Source organism: Scyliorhinus canicula, chromosome 12 (genome assembly GCF_902713615.1).
Source record: "Scyliorhinus canicula chromosome 12, sScyCan1.1, whole genome shotgun sequence".
NCBI classification, from domain to species: Eukaryota; Metazoa; Chordata; class Chondrichthyes; order Carcharhiniformes; family Scyliorhinidae; genus Scyliorhinus; species Scyliorhinus canicula.
Window position 1 is genome coordinate 71,755,060 of NC_052157.1, and position 16,373 is coordinate 71,771,432.

The 16,373-nt window shown below is 48.2% G+C and overlaps 1 protein-coding gene across 1 annotated transcript in view; it reads left to right on the plus strand.

Moving 5' to 3' along the window:
• Positions 1-16,373, plus strand: part of LOC119974279 (basic proline-rich protein-like) — a gene marked incomplete at its 5' end in the record, with an annotated part of 49,851 nt that overhangs the window by 26,463 nt on the left and 7,015 nt on the right. The window contains 1 exon segment of the mRNA XM_038813051.1: positions 10,564-10,624. Coding sequence (XP_038668979.1) covers positions 10,564-10,624 — 61 coding nt within the window.

Here is a 16,373-nt window from a genome sequence, read left to right on the forward strand (position 1 = left end):
CTATCTGTTTCTGTCTTCAGAATGCTCAATGACTGTGCTTCCACAGTCCGGTCCCTCGATGCATTGGTATCCAGAAATCTATCTGTTTCTGTCTTCAGAATGCTCAATGGCTGTGCTTCCACAGTCCTCTGGGGTGGAGAATTCCACAGATTCACCACTCTCTGAGTGAATATATTCCTCCTCATGCCTGCCTTACATAACCTGTCCCATAGTGTGTTTCACAGCTCGCAACACTATTCATTCTCGTGAGCACTATTTGTTCACCACCTTGGGTGTAACATAACCTGGAGATGAGATCAGACCATAAAGCCATTTCATTGACAAGGATGCCAATTTTTACCTCTTCCGCTCCACCCCTGACTGGATGCATCTGTTGGTGAACCCATCATCCAACCCTTTGTTACGTCTGGACTTGTCCATGCAGCATACTCCTGGCCAGCCGCCTAATACAAACCTGTTTTTCTACATTACAACAGGACCTACACTTCCAATGTACTCCAGCGTCTGTAAAGCCTCCAGTGATCACGAAAAACTACGCAGACATGACTTGCGAATTGGGTTTGGGAGAGGGGTGAATGTGGAATGGGGAATGTATGACTATTGTATGGGGAGCAGGGGGATGGGAAATTGGAGTGCGGAGAGCGGGAGGTTAGGGAGCGGGATGTGGATGATTGGGGTGTTTGGGTGAGAGATTGGGGAGTAGGGAATGGGCTATTGGGGAGTAACAATCGGGAGGTTGGGCAATGGGAGATTGGAGGTTGTGGAGTGGTTTTGGGAAACGTGTGTGTGGGGAGGGAAGGACATAATTGCGGATTAGAAATTGTGGAGTGTTATAGGGAGGGTTGAGGATAAGGGATGGGAGATTTGGGAGTGGGAAAAGGGAGGTTGGTGAATGAGGGAAGGATAGTGAAACTGTTTACACATTTTTTTATCGAAGCTACCTACTGTACACCATGCTCTGAGTGTGGTTAACAGTCATTGCAGCATGATCTGGACAGGTTGGGTGAGTGGGAAAACCAATGGCAGATGCAGTATAATTTGGATAAGTGTGAGGTTATTCATTTTGGAAGCAAAAACAGGAAGGCAGATTACTATCTGAATGGTTGTAAATTGGGAGAGGGGAGTGTGCAGCAGGACCTGGGTGTCCTTGTGCACCATTCGCTGAAGGTCAGCATGCAGATGCAGGAGACGGTAAAGAAGGCAAATGGTATGTTGGCCTTCATTGCAAGAGGTTTCGAGTATAGAAGCAGGGATGTGTTGCTGCAATTATACAGGGCCTTGGTGAGGCCACACTTGGAGCATTATGTGAAGTTTTGGTCTCCTTCTATGAGTAAGGATGTTCTTGCTCTTGAGGGAGTGCAGCGAAGGTTTACCAGGCTGATTCGACAGATGGCGGGAGATGGGGGACCTCATAAAGACTTATAAAATTCTAACATGACTCGACAGTGTAGATGCAGGGAAGATGTTACCAATGATGGGTGTGTCCATAACCATGGGTCACAGTCTGAGGATTCAGCGTGAACCATTTCGGACAGAGATAAGGAGACATTTCTTCACCCAAAGAGTGGTGAGCCTGTGGAGTTCATTACCACAGGAAGTAGTTGATGCTAAAACTTTGAATATATTCAAGAGGTGGCTGGATATAGCACTTGGGGAGAATGGGATCAAAGGCTATGGAGAGAAAGCAGGATCAGGTTATTGAGTTGGATGATCAGCCATGATCGTGATGAATGGCAGAGCAGACTTGAAGGGCCAAAAGGCCTCCTCCTGCTCCTATCTTCTATGTATCTATGTAACCATAACTGGTCGCTGGTTGTTCTACCTGGGCAATATTCAAATCCTCAATAGACACAATAGATAGAAAGGCAAGTTGCAAGATGTATACAAACAGATTGCGGAGATGTTGATAGGTTAAGTAGTTGGGCAAAAAGTTGGCAAATGAAGTATATTATAGGAAAATGTGAAGTTGGTCATTTTGGAAGGAAGATTAAAAGAACAGTTTCATTTAAATGGAAGAAAACTGCAGAAAGCAGTAACACAAAGGGACTTGGGAGTACTTGTGTATGAAACACAGAAAGCTAGCAGACAGGTGCAGCAGGTAATCAGGAAGGCGAATGGAATGTTGGCCGTTATTTCAAGGGGGTTGGAAGATAAGTGTAGGAAGGTCTTGCTGCTTCTGTACAAGGTACTGGTGAAACCACACCCGGAGCACTGTGAGCAGTTCTGGTCCCCTTCTTTTAGGAAAAATAGCATTTTGTTGGAGGCAATTCAGTGAAGATTCACAGGTGTGATCCCCTGCATGGAGCAATTGTCTAATGAGCAAAGGTTAAACAGGTCGGCACTCTACTCGTCGGAATTTTCAAAAAATGAGGTGTGATCTCACTGAAACATGGGATTTTTAAGCTGCTTGACATGGTAAATGATGAGAAAATGTTTCCCCTCATGTGAGAGTCTAGGACCAGAGTGCATAGTCTCAGAATAAAAGGGTGTCAATTTAAGGCTGAGGTGAGGAGGAATTTTTTCTCAGAAAGGATTGTGTCTTTGGAACTCCTTGCCACAGAGAGCTGTGGAGGCAGAGTCCTTGTGTATACTTAACGTGGAGATAGATAGATTGTTGATAAGTAAGGGAATCAAGCATTATACAGAAAGGCAGGAAAGGGATTTGAAGAATGCCGCAGAAACTGCAATCCTATTGAATGGTGGAGCAGGATCTAGGGTCCTGTTCCCATTTCTTATGGTCTTATATTCTACCTGAGTTTCAAACAGGAACAATAACGTGCATTTATTTCAATGCAACCAATTAGGCACAGGAGTCTATTTTCTTCTTCTTCGGCGATTACTCACTAATGTGTATGATCATCCACCTAAGAAACTCAGTGTCAGTCGTCATGAGATCTGTGGCTTCTTGCATGACTGACATTAAGATGATCCTGGAGTACATCTTCGACTGCACACTTGGCAGGTGTTTCGGGGAGCTGGGCCAGGTCCTTGGATCCTAAATCGCTGGCAATCCTATCTCTTGCTCCTTTTCCAGGCCTCCTCTTGCCGGTTGGCTGTCCTCGAAGAATTGTGCCCCTTTAATTAGGAGGTTCGTCCAATTATGTCTCTTCTGAGCAAATGGTTTCCATGCGTTGATTTTGTTGTTGCATTTCTTGAAGTAAGCTCTCAATGTGTCTTTGAAGTGTTTCCTTTGTCCTCCTTATGTTTGAAAGTATTCGTTGAGCTGAACAAAGAAGATTTTCTTTTGCAGTTGGAACTTTGACATGCTAAGCACATGGCTGGCTTAGAAGAGTTGGCTTTGGGTCATTATGGCCTCAGTGTTGGTGCTCTTGTCTGTTTCAAGGACACTGTTGTAAGTACACCTTTCCTCCTGGAGAATCTTTCTCAGAGAGCGTTGATACCTATTCCGGGCTTTGAAGTGGTGTATGTACATAGTCCCAGTTTCTGAGCATACAGTTGAGTTGGGAGCACCACTGTCTTGTACAAAAGGACCTTGGTGCCAGGACGGATGTTGCAGTCATCAAAGGGTCTCATTCATAGGCATCTGAAAGATGGGTTTGCAGATTGGATACATTGTTGGATCTCCAAATTAATGTCAGTATAAAGAGAGATGACTCCCCAGGTATGGGAAATGTTCCACATTTGGGAGGGTTTCTCCATTGATCTTCATAGAGGGAGAGACCGGACCTTGCCTTGGGACAGGTTAATAAAGGGGTTTAATACTCCTTTCTCAGAGAGTGGAGATGGCAATGTAATCCACATACTGAAGCTCCACAATTGATGTCAATGCAATTTTCTTCTTTGATTTCAACCAGTTGAGGTTGAAAAGTTTTTCATCCATCCTGTAGGTGATCTCCACTCCACTGGGAAGATTGTTCTTGCAAGGTGAAGAATGGTGGAGATGAAGATGGAGAAAAGGTTGGGGTTGATGCCATATCCTTGCTCGACTCCAGTCTTGAGCTTTAAAGTTTCTGTCTTTTTCCATCGGTGAGGACTGTGGTGGCCGACATCTTGTCATGGAGGAGTCAGAAGATACTGATGAATTTCTCTGGATAGCCAGCTTTTGAAACGATCTTCCAAAGCACTTCACATTTGACTGAGTCAAAAGCCTTGATCAGAGCGATATTTCTTATGTTCTTATGGTCTAACTGACTCTCAAACAGGAACTATGACATGGCTTTATTTCAATGACACCAATTCGGTGCATGCACAGTCCATTTTTAACCTTGGAATTTCGACAAGCATTGAAGCCAGTGAGGTTTGATGGATTTTTTCAGGTATGGGTGCTAAGAGTTATAGATCGAAGATGGGTAGAAACCCAACGAATATGAGGCATTTGAATTGCAGTTGAAGGAGTTCCTCCTGAACATATGAACTTTGTATGCAAAAAGAAAGAGGCAATTAATTTGATTTTGTGTTTCAGTGTTATCTTGTGGCAATCGGGTCAATGAGCTGGTTGCAATTGGGGTCGATGTGATTTTTGCAATGGGGTTTGTGTGCTGGGTGCGATTGGTGTTGATGTTGTGGTGATTGTAGATCTGAGTAGATGCAATACAACTGAGCAAGCACTAGAGGGAGCACGGGAGAGCTATAAATACACAGGGACAGGAAGTGAGGATACACTTCACGGAAGGGAGAACTGGTAGCAGGACACAGACACAGGCAGGCAGCATTTGAGGTAGCCGTCAGTTAAACTCTGAAGACAGAACAAATTCACAATAAAGCATCTTCTTGAACTTTGAGACTACGAGCTTTATTGAGACACGAGGAACAACACAGATGTAACTGTTGCAGTTTGGGTCGATGTGCCATTGGCAATCGGGTCAATGTGCTGGTTACAATTGGGGTCGATGTGCTAAATGCAGTCAGGATTGATGTGCTGTTTGCAATGGAGTAGATGTGCTGTTTGCAATTTGTATCAATGTGCTGGTTGGGATTGGTGTTAGTATGCTGGTTACAATCGGGTTTATGTGCTGAATGCTATCGGGATTTATGTGTTGGTTACAATTGGCATCAATGTGCCGGCTGCAATGTGGGTCGATGTGATGGTTGCCATTGATGTCGATGTGCTGGTTACAATCTGGGGTGCTGTGCTGGTTGCAATGGGTGTTGATCTGTTTGCCACAATTGGGGTTGATGTGCTGGTGGCAATTGATGTTAATGTGCTGCTTGCAATCTGGGTCAATGTACTTGTAGCGATTCATATCGATGTGCTGTTTGCAGTTGGGGTCAATGTGCTGGTTGCAATTGGTGTCAATGAACTGGTTGAAAGCAGAGGTAATGTAGGCATTACAACTGGTTTCAAAGTACTTCTTGCCGGTGCCTGTTTGGGTACACGGGGAGAATTCAGAATGTCCAAATTACCTAACAGCATGTCTTTTGGGACCTTTGGGAGGAAACCGGAGCGCCTGGAGGAAACCCATGCAGACACAGGGAGAACGTGCAGATTCTGCACAGACAGTGACTCAAGTCAGGAATTGAACCTGGGACCCTGGTGCTGTGAAACAACAGTGCTAACCACTGAGCTGCCATGCCGCCCTACTGTGTCAAGGTACTCGTTGCAATCAGTGTCAATGGACTGCTTATAATCGGGGTCGATCTACTTGTTGCAATTGATGTCGATGTGCTGGTTGCAATTCGTGTCAATGTGCTGGTTTCAATTGATGTTGATGTGCCGGTTTCAATTGATATTGATGTGCTGGTTTCAATTGATGTTGATGTGCTGGTTACAATTGGTGTTGATGTGCTGGTTCCAATTGGTGTTGATGTGCTGGTTTCAATTGATGTTGGTGTGCTGGTTTCAGTTGATGTTGATGTGCTGGTTTCAATTGATGGTGATGTGCTGGTTTCAGTTGATGTTGATGTGCTGGTTTCAATTGATGTTGATGTGCTGGTTTCAGTTGATGTTGATGTGCTGGTTTCAATTGATGTTGATGTGCTGGTTTCAGTTGATGTTGATGTGCTGGTTTCAATTGATGTTGATGTGCTGGTTTCAATTGATGTTGATGTGCTGGTTACAATTGGTGTTGATGTGCTGGTTACAATTGATGTTGATGTGCTGGTTTCAATTGATGTTGATGTGCTGGTTTCAGTTGATGTTGATGTGCTGGTTTCAATTGATGTTGATATGCTGGTTTCAATTGATGTTGATGTGCTGGTTACAATTGGTGTTGATGTGCTGGTTACAATTGATGTTGATGTGCCGGTTTCAATTGATGTTGATGTGCTGGTTTCAGTTGATGTTGATGTGCTGGTTTCAATTGATGTTGATGTGCTGGTTTCAATTGATGTTGATGTGTTGGTTACAATTGGTGTTGATGTGCTGGTTTCAGTTGATGTTGATGTGCTGGTTTCAGTTGATGTTGATGTGTTGGTTACAATTGGTGTTGATGTGCTGGTTTCAGTTGATGTTGATGTGCTGGTTTCAGTTGATGTTGATGTGCTGGTTTCAGTTGATGTTGATGTGCTGGTTTCAATTGATGTCGATGTACTGGTTTCAATTGATGTCAATGTGCTGGTTACAATTGGTGTCGGGGGTGGGGGGGTTGCTGGGGGGGGCTGGAGGGCGGTGGTGGTGGTGGTGGTGGTGGGAGGGGTGGGAGGGGTAGGGGAGGCAGGGGACCAGTGGATGCACTGTGAGAGGGCTATGATCCCCTCCCCGTGCTCCGACCGTCCCCAGCACCCCCACCCCTGGAAACGACGTGACCGTGTGATGGACTGGCCAGCTCACCAGGATCACCCAGGTGGAAGATGCTACAGTGGGCAGGGGTCAGACGTTGTCATACGATGTGGAGCACCAGAGCTCATCGCAGAGTGGAATGTCATTATCCTCCATCCCATGGACCAGACCCGCTGTTACTGCCAATCCAAGGCCCCCATCCTGAAGCGCCAAAGGTATAAATAATGAAGGGGTGTGCAAGTGGGCGGTGTGGCAGTCTGGGAAGTGAGGACTATGGATCTGGGATGTGGTGTCCGTGCCCCTGGCCAGTACACCCCCCCTCTTAGTCGGTGAACCTGGAGGTGATCAGAGAACCGCTGCGTGTTGGCCCTAGTGATAACGTAGTGCAGCCTCCCCTGCCTGCCCGGGCCCCATCGCCTGCTCATCGCCCCCTTCCCCTGCATCCTCCTCGTCAGGCAAGGCCTGTCCTTCCTCCTTATCCTCCTCCTCCAGCACATTGCCCCTCTGCTGCATGATGTTGGGGAGGATGCAGCAGGCCGCCACCATGCGGGTGACCCTCTCAGCCTCGTGCTGGAGGGCCCCTCCTGCCAACTGAAGCACATCATTAGGATGCCGATAACTGCTCAATCACACTCCTGGTCACTGTGTGGGCATTGTTGTAGCGGGTATCCGCCTCGGTCTGTGGCCTCCGGACAGGTGTCATCAGCCATGGCCACAGTGAGTAACCCCTGTCGCCCAGGAGCCAACCCCTCAGTCAGGTGTCCCTCCAACATGTCAGAGACAGCTGAGTGTGCCAGGATGAAGGAATCGTGCACACTGCCCGGGTATCAGGTGCAGAGGTGTACGATGCGCAGCTGATGGTCACAGATCACCTGGATGTTCATTGGTGTTCAATTCGGTTTGTGTAGAGTGGCCTGTTGTCCTCATGTTGCCGGTAGGGCGACATGCATCCCTTTTATCACCCCCTGGACCCACGGCATCCTGGCAAAGACAGCGAAACCCGCTGCCCGGGCGTCCTGCTGGGCTCGTTTCCCATGGAAATGGATATACTGCTCCACCTGAGCATAGAGGGCCCCCGTGACGGCATGGATGCACCTGTGCTCTGAGGTCTGTGAGATCTCGGACAGGTGCCCACCCAGCGACTGGAAGGACCCCGTTGCATCGAGGTTCAAGGCCACCATCACCTTGATGGTCACTAGGAGCGGGTGTGCTTCCCCATACCCCCACGGTGCCAGGTGTGCCATAATCTGGCAGATGTGTCGCACTGTGTCTCTGCTGAACCGGAGTCTCCGACAGCATGCCCGGTCCAGCAGGTCCACGAATGAAAGGTGGTGCTGGTACAAACGACACCTCATGTAGCTCCCCCTTGAGCGGCCGGCCCTCCAGCCTGTGTGGCTGCCACCTGCCCCCCTGCAGTCCGTTCCTCTGCAGCCTGGTCCTCTGCAACCCATTCCCCTGCAGCCTGTTCCTCTGCAGCCCATTCCTCTGCTGGTCACTTTGCTGCTGCCTGCTCCGCTACTGCAGTTTCCCCCTCCTCTCTGACCGGTTCCCATTCATGCAGCTGCAGGGAATCTTGCAGAGCTGGAAGCATCGCCAAGGTGCCACCATTGCTGGTATAATGCCAAACGCCATTGTCTGCAGGGGTTGAAAGGCCAACATGTTAGCATGGCGCATTATCCTGTACCCAACCGGGTTTGATGGTCTACACGTTGACCCCAGTTGGCAGTGTGGGCTCTGGCCCCGCATGTCCCTCCCCAACTCCCTCACCCCTGCCCCGTCGGTGGCCGACACTGTTGGTGCCGTCGGTCCTGGTGCCCCTCCCTGCTGACAGGGCTACCATTGGCTGGCACTGCCCTCACTGGGAGCTGCCGTGGGTGTGGCCCTGGCTGGTCCGCCGGTGGGTGGCGGCCGGTTGGCCGGGGTGTTGGGGGCTGAGGGGGATGCGCTGTAGCGGGGGTATGCGGTGCGGGGATGGGCACATCCATACGGCCGGTGTCACTGTGTCGTACCGGGGGGCTGGGAATTCTACATTTAAGATGCTGATGGGTTTGCTCCACTGTTTCCTGTCGGGGTCATACTAATTTGCAGCGAGTGGGATATGGGGCAGAGATACAGTAAGGGGTGGTGCACAGCCAAATATGAAATAAAAGATCTATTCATTGTGGAAGGCAAAGCAAAAATGGACATTGTTATAACCTGCCCAGATCCATTAGCGAGGGACAATTGTACTTGAGAAACATGAGCTCCCTAATGAGAGGGAGTGGGACAATCATTAGCAGTCCAGCTGTATAAATAGAGCTGGCCAGTGTGGTACCGGACAGAGAGGGAACCAGGAGTAAATTACTGGCCTTGTGTACATATTCTTGGAAACAAAGTTACTTTCTGCCTGACTCTACAAACTGGTAAACTAGTGCTTTTTTCATAGAATTTACAGTGCAGAAGGAGGCCATTCGGCCCATCGATTGTTCGTGGCACTCACAAAAGACATGTTAAGGCACGAGGGAATATGACACGCCTGGATGGTATTTATTTTAACGTAAGAAATCTTGACTGTGAGGCGAATGAATTGAGGGCATTGACCAACAGATGCTTGCATGATAATATTAATGCAACAGAGACATGGTTAGGTGGGGTGGGGTGGGGTGGGGCTATGTGGCAGGACTGGCAGTTCTGTATTCTGGGGGAAAGAATCTTTAGGCCAGTCAGGGTGTGTAAAGGAGGAACTTTGCCTTGAGTGTACAACAGGCTCCGAAACATTTAGTCAGCGGTAGTCCGACAGATATGGCAAATTCAAGATAGGTGTAAAAATAATAGGGTAATAATAGTGGGGGATTACAACTTCCCCAATATCTGTTTAAATGTATGTTTATTGACGTTTTCAAGTTTTTACAAATTTCGGAACAAAACAAGAAATCAGAGAAAAAGCCATAGGTATTAATGTATAGCAGGTACAGCCTATTATATAAGGAACTGCAAACATAGGAGCAAACAAGCGACAATGAGTTAGCGACAATATTCCCAACGTGTTCCTCTCACCGACATACCTGTTCTGCACCAAAGTAGGATACAGTCAACAGCAGAGAGATACATCATTTGAACGGAAATAACAGAAGGAGAAGAGCAGAATTAAGGAGGAATTATATTTGTACCCCACAATGCAATCCAAATCCCATTCAGGCCCAGCATGAACAGACAGCCATTAAAACAGGACAAAGCTGCTAAAAAGGGACAGGCAGTCACACGCCGAAGAAAATCTCAGACATCAGACCCAGAGCCTCCAATAGAAAATTAAGAAATGAATAAAGACCCGAGCTAACAGACCCCACCCACCGATTCGAAGTCCCAAGGGGGGAAAGATAACCAGACCATCAGGCAAACAACACCAGCTAAGGGGAACAAGAGGCTAACATTGGGGCCTGAGGATGAAGTCAGGATATCCTTCGGCCCCAGCTGGAGAAGGGGAACTCCATCCCACCGAACAGGGGGCCGACAGGGCATCCTTGGAGGGAGGAGTGTGGAAGGAAGAGATAGCCCACCCCCCCAGAACCAGGGAAAACACCCCAACAACCAGGATCACCCAAGAAAAAGGCCAGGCGTACCAGAGGACAAACGAAACGGGCCGACGCCTAACCAACCACAGCACTGAGACCAGGCATATTCACAGAATCCCTCAGTGAACTTCACCTCAGGCACTTCATGGTAAAATCAAATGCAAGGTGAGGGACACAAAGGAAATATCGTCTCTGGGGTCTCTCAGAAAGATGAAAAAAGGTGGAGCAGTTGAGCAATAACCACCGGAACTAATCAATCGGATAACAAGATTTCTTGAGCCACCGCTGGATGCACTCCAATGAGGACATGAGTCAGCCATCTAAACCGCAAAGGGACTTCACCCCCCCCCCCCCACCCCCCCCCCCCCCCCCCCCCCCCACCCCCCCCCCCCCCCCCCCCCAGGGAAAGGAAACAGGATGAATTAAAGCACAGCGCATGATCCATGCCAAAATCATCACAAGACCCGGGTACCACACCCAGTCTCTCCAGGCTCACATCCCGGGTGCCCTCACAGAGTGCACCCCCTGCTCCTTGAGGATAACAGAATACTGACTAAGGCACTAACTCCCTCACAGAGGGCACCCCCTGCTCCTTGAGGATAACAGAATACTGACTAAGGCACTAACTCCCTCACAGAGGGCACCCCCTGCTCCTTGAGAATAACAGAATACTGACTAAGGCACCAGCTCCCTCAGGGAGTGCACCCCCTGCTCCTTGAGAATAACAGAATACTGACTAAGGCACCAGCCCCCTCACAGAATGCACCCCTGCTCCTTGAGAATAACAGAATACTGACTAAGGCACCAGCTCCCTCACAGAATGCACCCCCTGCTCCTTGAGAATAACAGAATACTGACTAATGCACCAGCTCCCTCACAGAATGCACCCCCTGCTCCTTGAGGATAACAGAATACTGACGAAGGCACTAACTCCTTCACAGAGGGCACCCCCTGCTCCTTGAGGATAACAGAATACTGACTAAGGCACCAACTCCCTCACAGAATGCACCCCCTGCTCCTTGAGAATAACAGAATACTGACTAAGGCACTAACTCCTTCACAGAGGGCACCCCCTGCTCCTTGAGAATAACAGAATACTGACCAATGCACCAACTCCCTCACAGAATGCACCCCCTGCTCCTTGAGAATAACAGAATACTGACTAAGGCACCAGCTCCCTCACAGAGGGCACCCCCTGCTCATTGAGGATAACAGAATACTGACTAAGGCACCAGCTCCCTCACAGAGGGCACCCCCTGCTCCTTGAGAATAACAGAATACTGACTAAGGCACCAACTCCCTCAGGGAGTGCACTCCCTGCTCCTTGAGAATAACAGAATACTGACCAATGCACCAACTCCCTCACAGAATGCACCCCCTGCTCCTTGAGAATAACAGAATACTGACTAAGGCACCAACTCCCTCACAGAATGCACCCCCTGCTCCTTGAGAATAACAGAATACTGACTAAGGCACCAGCTCCCTCACAGAGGGCACCCCCTGCTCATTGAGGATAACAGAATACTGACTAAGGCACCAGCTCCCTCACAGAGGGCACCCCCTGCTCCTTGAGAATAACAGAATACTGACTAAGGCACCAACTCCCTCAGGGAGTGCACCCCCTGCTCCTTGAGAATAACAGAATACTGACTAAGGCACCAGCTCCTTCAGGGAGTGCACCCCCTGCTCCTTGAGAATAACAGAATACTGACTAAGGCACCAGCTCCCTCACAGAGGGCACCCCCTGCTCCTTGAGAATAACAGAATACTGACTAAGGCACCAACTCCCTCACAGAGGGCACCCCCTGCTCCTTAAGGATAACAGAATACTGACTAAGGCACCAACTCCCTCACAGAATGCACCCCCTGCTCCATGAGAATAACAGAATACTGACTAAGGCACTAACTCCCTCAGGGAATGCACCCCCTGCTCCTTGAGAATAACAGAATACTGACTAAGGCACCAGCTCAGGCCTCGTCCAGCGTTGTCTGAAAATGAAACTCGGGAGAACGTGAGTCCAGGACATTCCTCGTAGCGCCAATCCTTACAACCCTGGTTGGGACTGGTTTTTACCAAACCAGCCCCAACACAGGGCAAGGCAAATCTCTCACCTTTGCAAATATAAGGAGGGATTCAAACTGTCCATGGCCAGGAGGGGACACCCAAAAATTGGTTCCAAACCGACTGCATATGCCATTGGATGCTCCCCAATATTCTGCTGGCATTGAAGCCTTTTACTGGATCCTCTCTATCGTACCCCGTTTCTGTTAAACTAGCTGCCTTCATTTCTATTGAGGCTCCCCCAGCCATGACTTAGGGGTCGCGAAGTGTGGAACGGATTGCGGCGCTTCGACATAATAAGTTTTAACTCCTCTACTTCGTCAAAGCCATTTAAAATTTGATTTTTGGCCTGCGCTTTCAAAGAATGAGTTTGCATTCATGGTGTGTTCGAACACTCCAATTGCCTTGTCAATGCCGGAGGGTTGTGTCATCGCGTGTGGAGTTACTTAATTAACAATGTTGTTCTGTCAATCCCGTCGGCTTGTGGTGAGCGGCTTCATAGGGATGAGGGGTATGTTTGATGGCTGTAGTCGTCCTGTGGCTCGGAATGGGAATGGCTCTCCCCAGTTGTTGTCAGGTTCAGCCACCACATATTTGCATGTTCCTTCCTCCAAATCCTCCCAATCTACCCCGCATTAATTGTCCCCGGATTTGGTGGTGAATGCACACATTACCCCTTTTAATGTTTATCCTAATTTTAATTTTCCAATCTCATGCAGGTTTTTGGAGTGGTCTGTTGTGTGGGCCCTATTGGCCTTTCCTGCTTTGTGCATGCCTTTCACTGCAGCCTACAGGTCACTGCACTTCTTTTAAAATTCTTCTACCTGTTGCAGCACTGTATTGCTCTCACTGACAGCGTGCTGTGCCTTTTGGTAGGCTTTGTCACACTGAGCTTGGAACTGGTTCATGTGTGGTTAGTGTGGTTCCTCTCTTCCCCTAGGCCTACTCTATTTCTAATTTCTGGATGCGCACTGTAGCACCAATCATATCTTGCTTTAATTATGTTGAATCTTGTTTTAATTGTGTCATCTCCACCTCTCTTCTACAGAGCTGTTCTCGGCAACTGGCAATTATTTATTTATTCTTTCCATAAATTTAGAGTACCCAATTCATTTTTTCCAATTAAGGGGCAATTTAGCATGGCCAATCCACCTAGCCTGCTCATCTTTTTGGGTTGTGGGGGCGAAACCCACGCAAACATGGGGAGAATGTGCAAACTCCACACGGACAGTGACCCAGAGCCGGGATCGAACCTGGGACCTCGGCGCCGTGAGGCGGCAGGGCGAACCCACTGTGCTACCGTACTGCCCCAACTGACAATTATAAATGTCTCACTGAGCTTGGAAGCCCATTTATCTATGTCTTGAAATGAAATGAAAATGAAAATCGCTTATTGTCACGAGTAGGCTTCAAATTAAGTTACTGTGAAAAGCCCCTAGTCGCCACATTCTGGCACCTGTTCGGGGAGGCTGTTACGGGAATCGAACCGTGCTGCTGGCCTGCTTGGTCTTCTTTCAAAGCCAGCAACTTAGCGTTGTGTTAAACAGCCCCTTTATGGTTATGGCTCCAATAATGTTTCCCTTCGGATCCCAGATCTGATATCTGAGTGTCATCCCACTCCACCCACTTGTGCCATTTCTTATTAAGGTAACTGAGGGGGTCTCTTCCCATTTGGCGCGACTGGCTATGCCTATTTTACTTTCTCAAAGGTTCATCGCAGGTGTGTTGGGGTAGGGGTCCTGTTTTCAATAAATTCCCAGAGTTTACGCAACTCCCTTGACTATCCCAGCTCTAAATACGTAGTTTGTGGACCTTGTGTTATAGACATCTGGGGCTGGATTCTCCGCCCCGCCGCACCACTTTTCTGCCCCGCCCCGCCTGCGGGATTCTCCGTTACGCCGGCCGGTCAGTGGAGTTTCCCATTTTGGGGCAGGCCCACGTCGTCGGGAAACCAGCAGGCGCCGGCAAAATGGACAATCACGAGGTGGAGAATCCCCCCCGGTTTATTGGCCCAGTTTACTGGTCGAAATCTCTATTGTCCTTCACTCGCTTAAGACTGGCCTAACGTGGAGCATTTGCCCTCTTAATTCAGGCGCAGAAGGAGTGTTGGATAATACAATGTTGATAGGATCCAATTAAGAGCAACAAGTAACTTGTTATCGAATGCCCACCGAAGTGGTGCCAATGTTGTATCAGTAAAATCTGATACTTCAACCTGTGTATTAACCAAACGTTTTAGCTAGATGTCTTTATTAGTGAGCAAAACAAAGGATGATACATGTATAAAGTCAGAACAATTTTATTGAACAACAATATTTACCCTTAAATTTTTTTTTTTTAAATTTAGATTATCCAATTATTTTTTCCAATTAAGGGGCAATTTAGCGTGGCCAATCCACCTACTCTACACATTTTTGGATTGTGGGGGCGAAACCCACGCAGACACGGGGAGAATATGCAAACTCCACACGGACAGTGACCCAGAGCCGGGATCGAACCTGGGACCTCAGCGCCGTGAGGTGGTTGTGCTAACCACTAGGCCACCGTGCTGCCCGATTTACCCTTAAATTAACCTAAAACCATTTACTAAAGATTTCCAAGATCCATTATACTGCCCCTATTGATGGATTCAGTTAAGTTGTGAGTCTGATTCTCTGCAACTCTCAGGTCCATTGTTGTGAAGGAGGGTCTCATTGGTTGCTTCCTTCCTTCTCTGGTCAGTCTTCTGGATGGTCAAGGTCACCTGCATGTCGAGCCTTCTCTATGATGTGTCTTGATCCCCTCCCTTCTTGCCTTTCCAGAAACTTCTCTGGCTTTCAGACAATGAGGCCTCAGGAAGAACAAAAGCACAAAGAAAAATTACAGCACAGGAACAGGCCCTTCGGCCCTCCAAGCCTGTGCCGATCCAGATCCTCTATCTAAAACTGTCGGCTATTTTCTAAGGATCTGTATCCCTGCCCATTCATGTATCTGTCTAGATACATCTTAAATGACGCTATCGTGCCCGCCTCTACCACCTTCGCCGGCAATGCATTCCAGGCACCCACCACCCTCTGCAAAAGAACTTTCCATTCATATATCTCTTAAACCTTTCCCCTCTCACCTTGGACTCATGATCGCTAGTAATTGAGTCCCCCACTCTGGGAAAAAGCTTCTTGCTATCCACCCTGTCTATACCTCTTATGATTTTGTAGACCTCAATGAGGTCCCCCCTCAACCTCCGTCTTTCTAATGAAAATAATCCTCATCTACTCAACCTCTCTTCATAGCTTGCGCCCTCCATACCAGGCAACATCCTGGTGAACCTCCTCTGCATCTTCTCCAAAGCATCCACATCCTTTTTGTAATGTGGCGACCAGAACTGCACGCAGTATTCCAAATGTGGCCGAAGCAAGTCTTATACAACTGTAACATGACCTGCCAACTCTTGTACTCAATACCCCTTCCGATGAAGGAAAGCATGCCGTATGCCTTCTTGACCACTCTATTGACCTGCGCAGCCACCTTCAGGGTACAATGGACCCGAACACCCAGATCTCTCTGTACATCAATTATCCCCAGGGCTTTTTCATTTACCGTATAGTTCGCTTTTGAATTGGATCTTCCAAAATGCATCACCTCACATTTGCCCGGATTGAACTCCATCTGCCATTTCTCTGCCCAACTCTCCAATCTATATTCTGCTGTATTCTCTGACAGTCCCCTTCACTATCCACCAATCTTAGTGTCATCTGCAAACTTGCTAATCAGACCACCTATACCTTCCTCCAGATCATTTATATCACAAACAACAGTGGTCCGAGAACGGATCCCTGTGGAACACCACTGGTCACAGTTCTCCATTTTGAGAAACTCCCTTCCACTACTACTCTCTGTCTCCTGTTGCCCAGCCAGTTCTTTATCCATCCAGCTAGTACACCCTGGACCCCATGAGATTTCACTTTCTCCATCAGCCTACCATGGGGCACCTTATTAAGTGCCTTACTGAAGTCCATGTATATGACATCTACAGCCCTTCCCTCATCAATCAAGTTTGTCGCTTCGTCAAATAATTCTATTAAGTTGGTAAGACATGACCTTC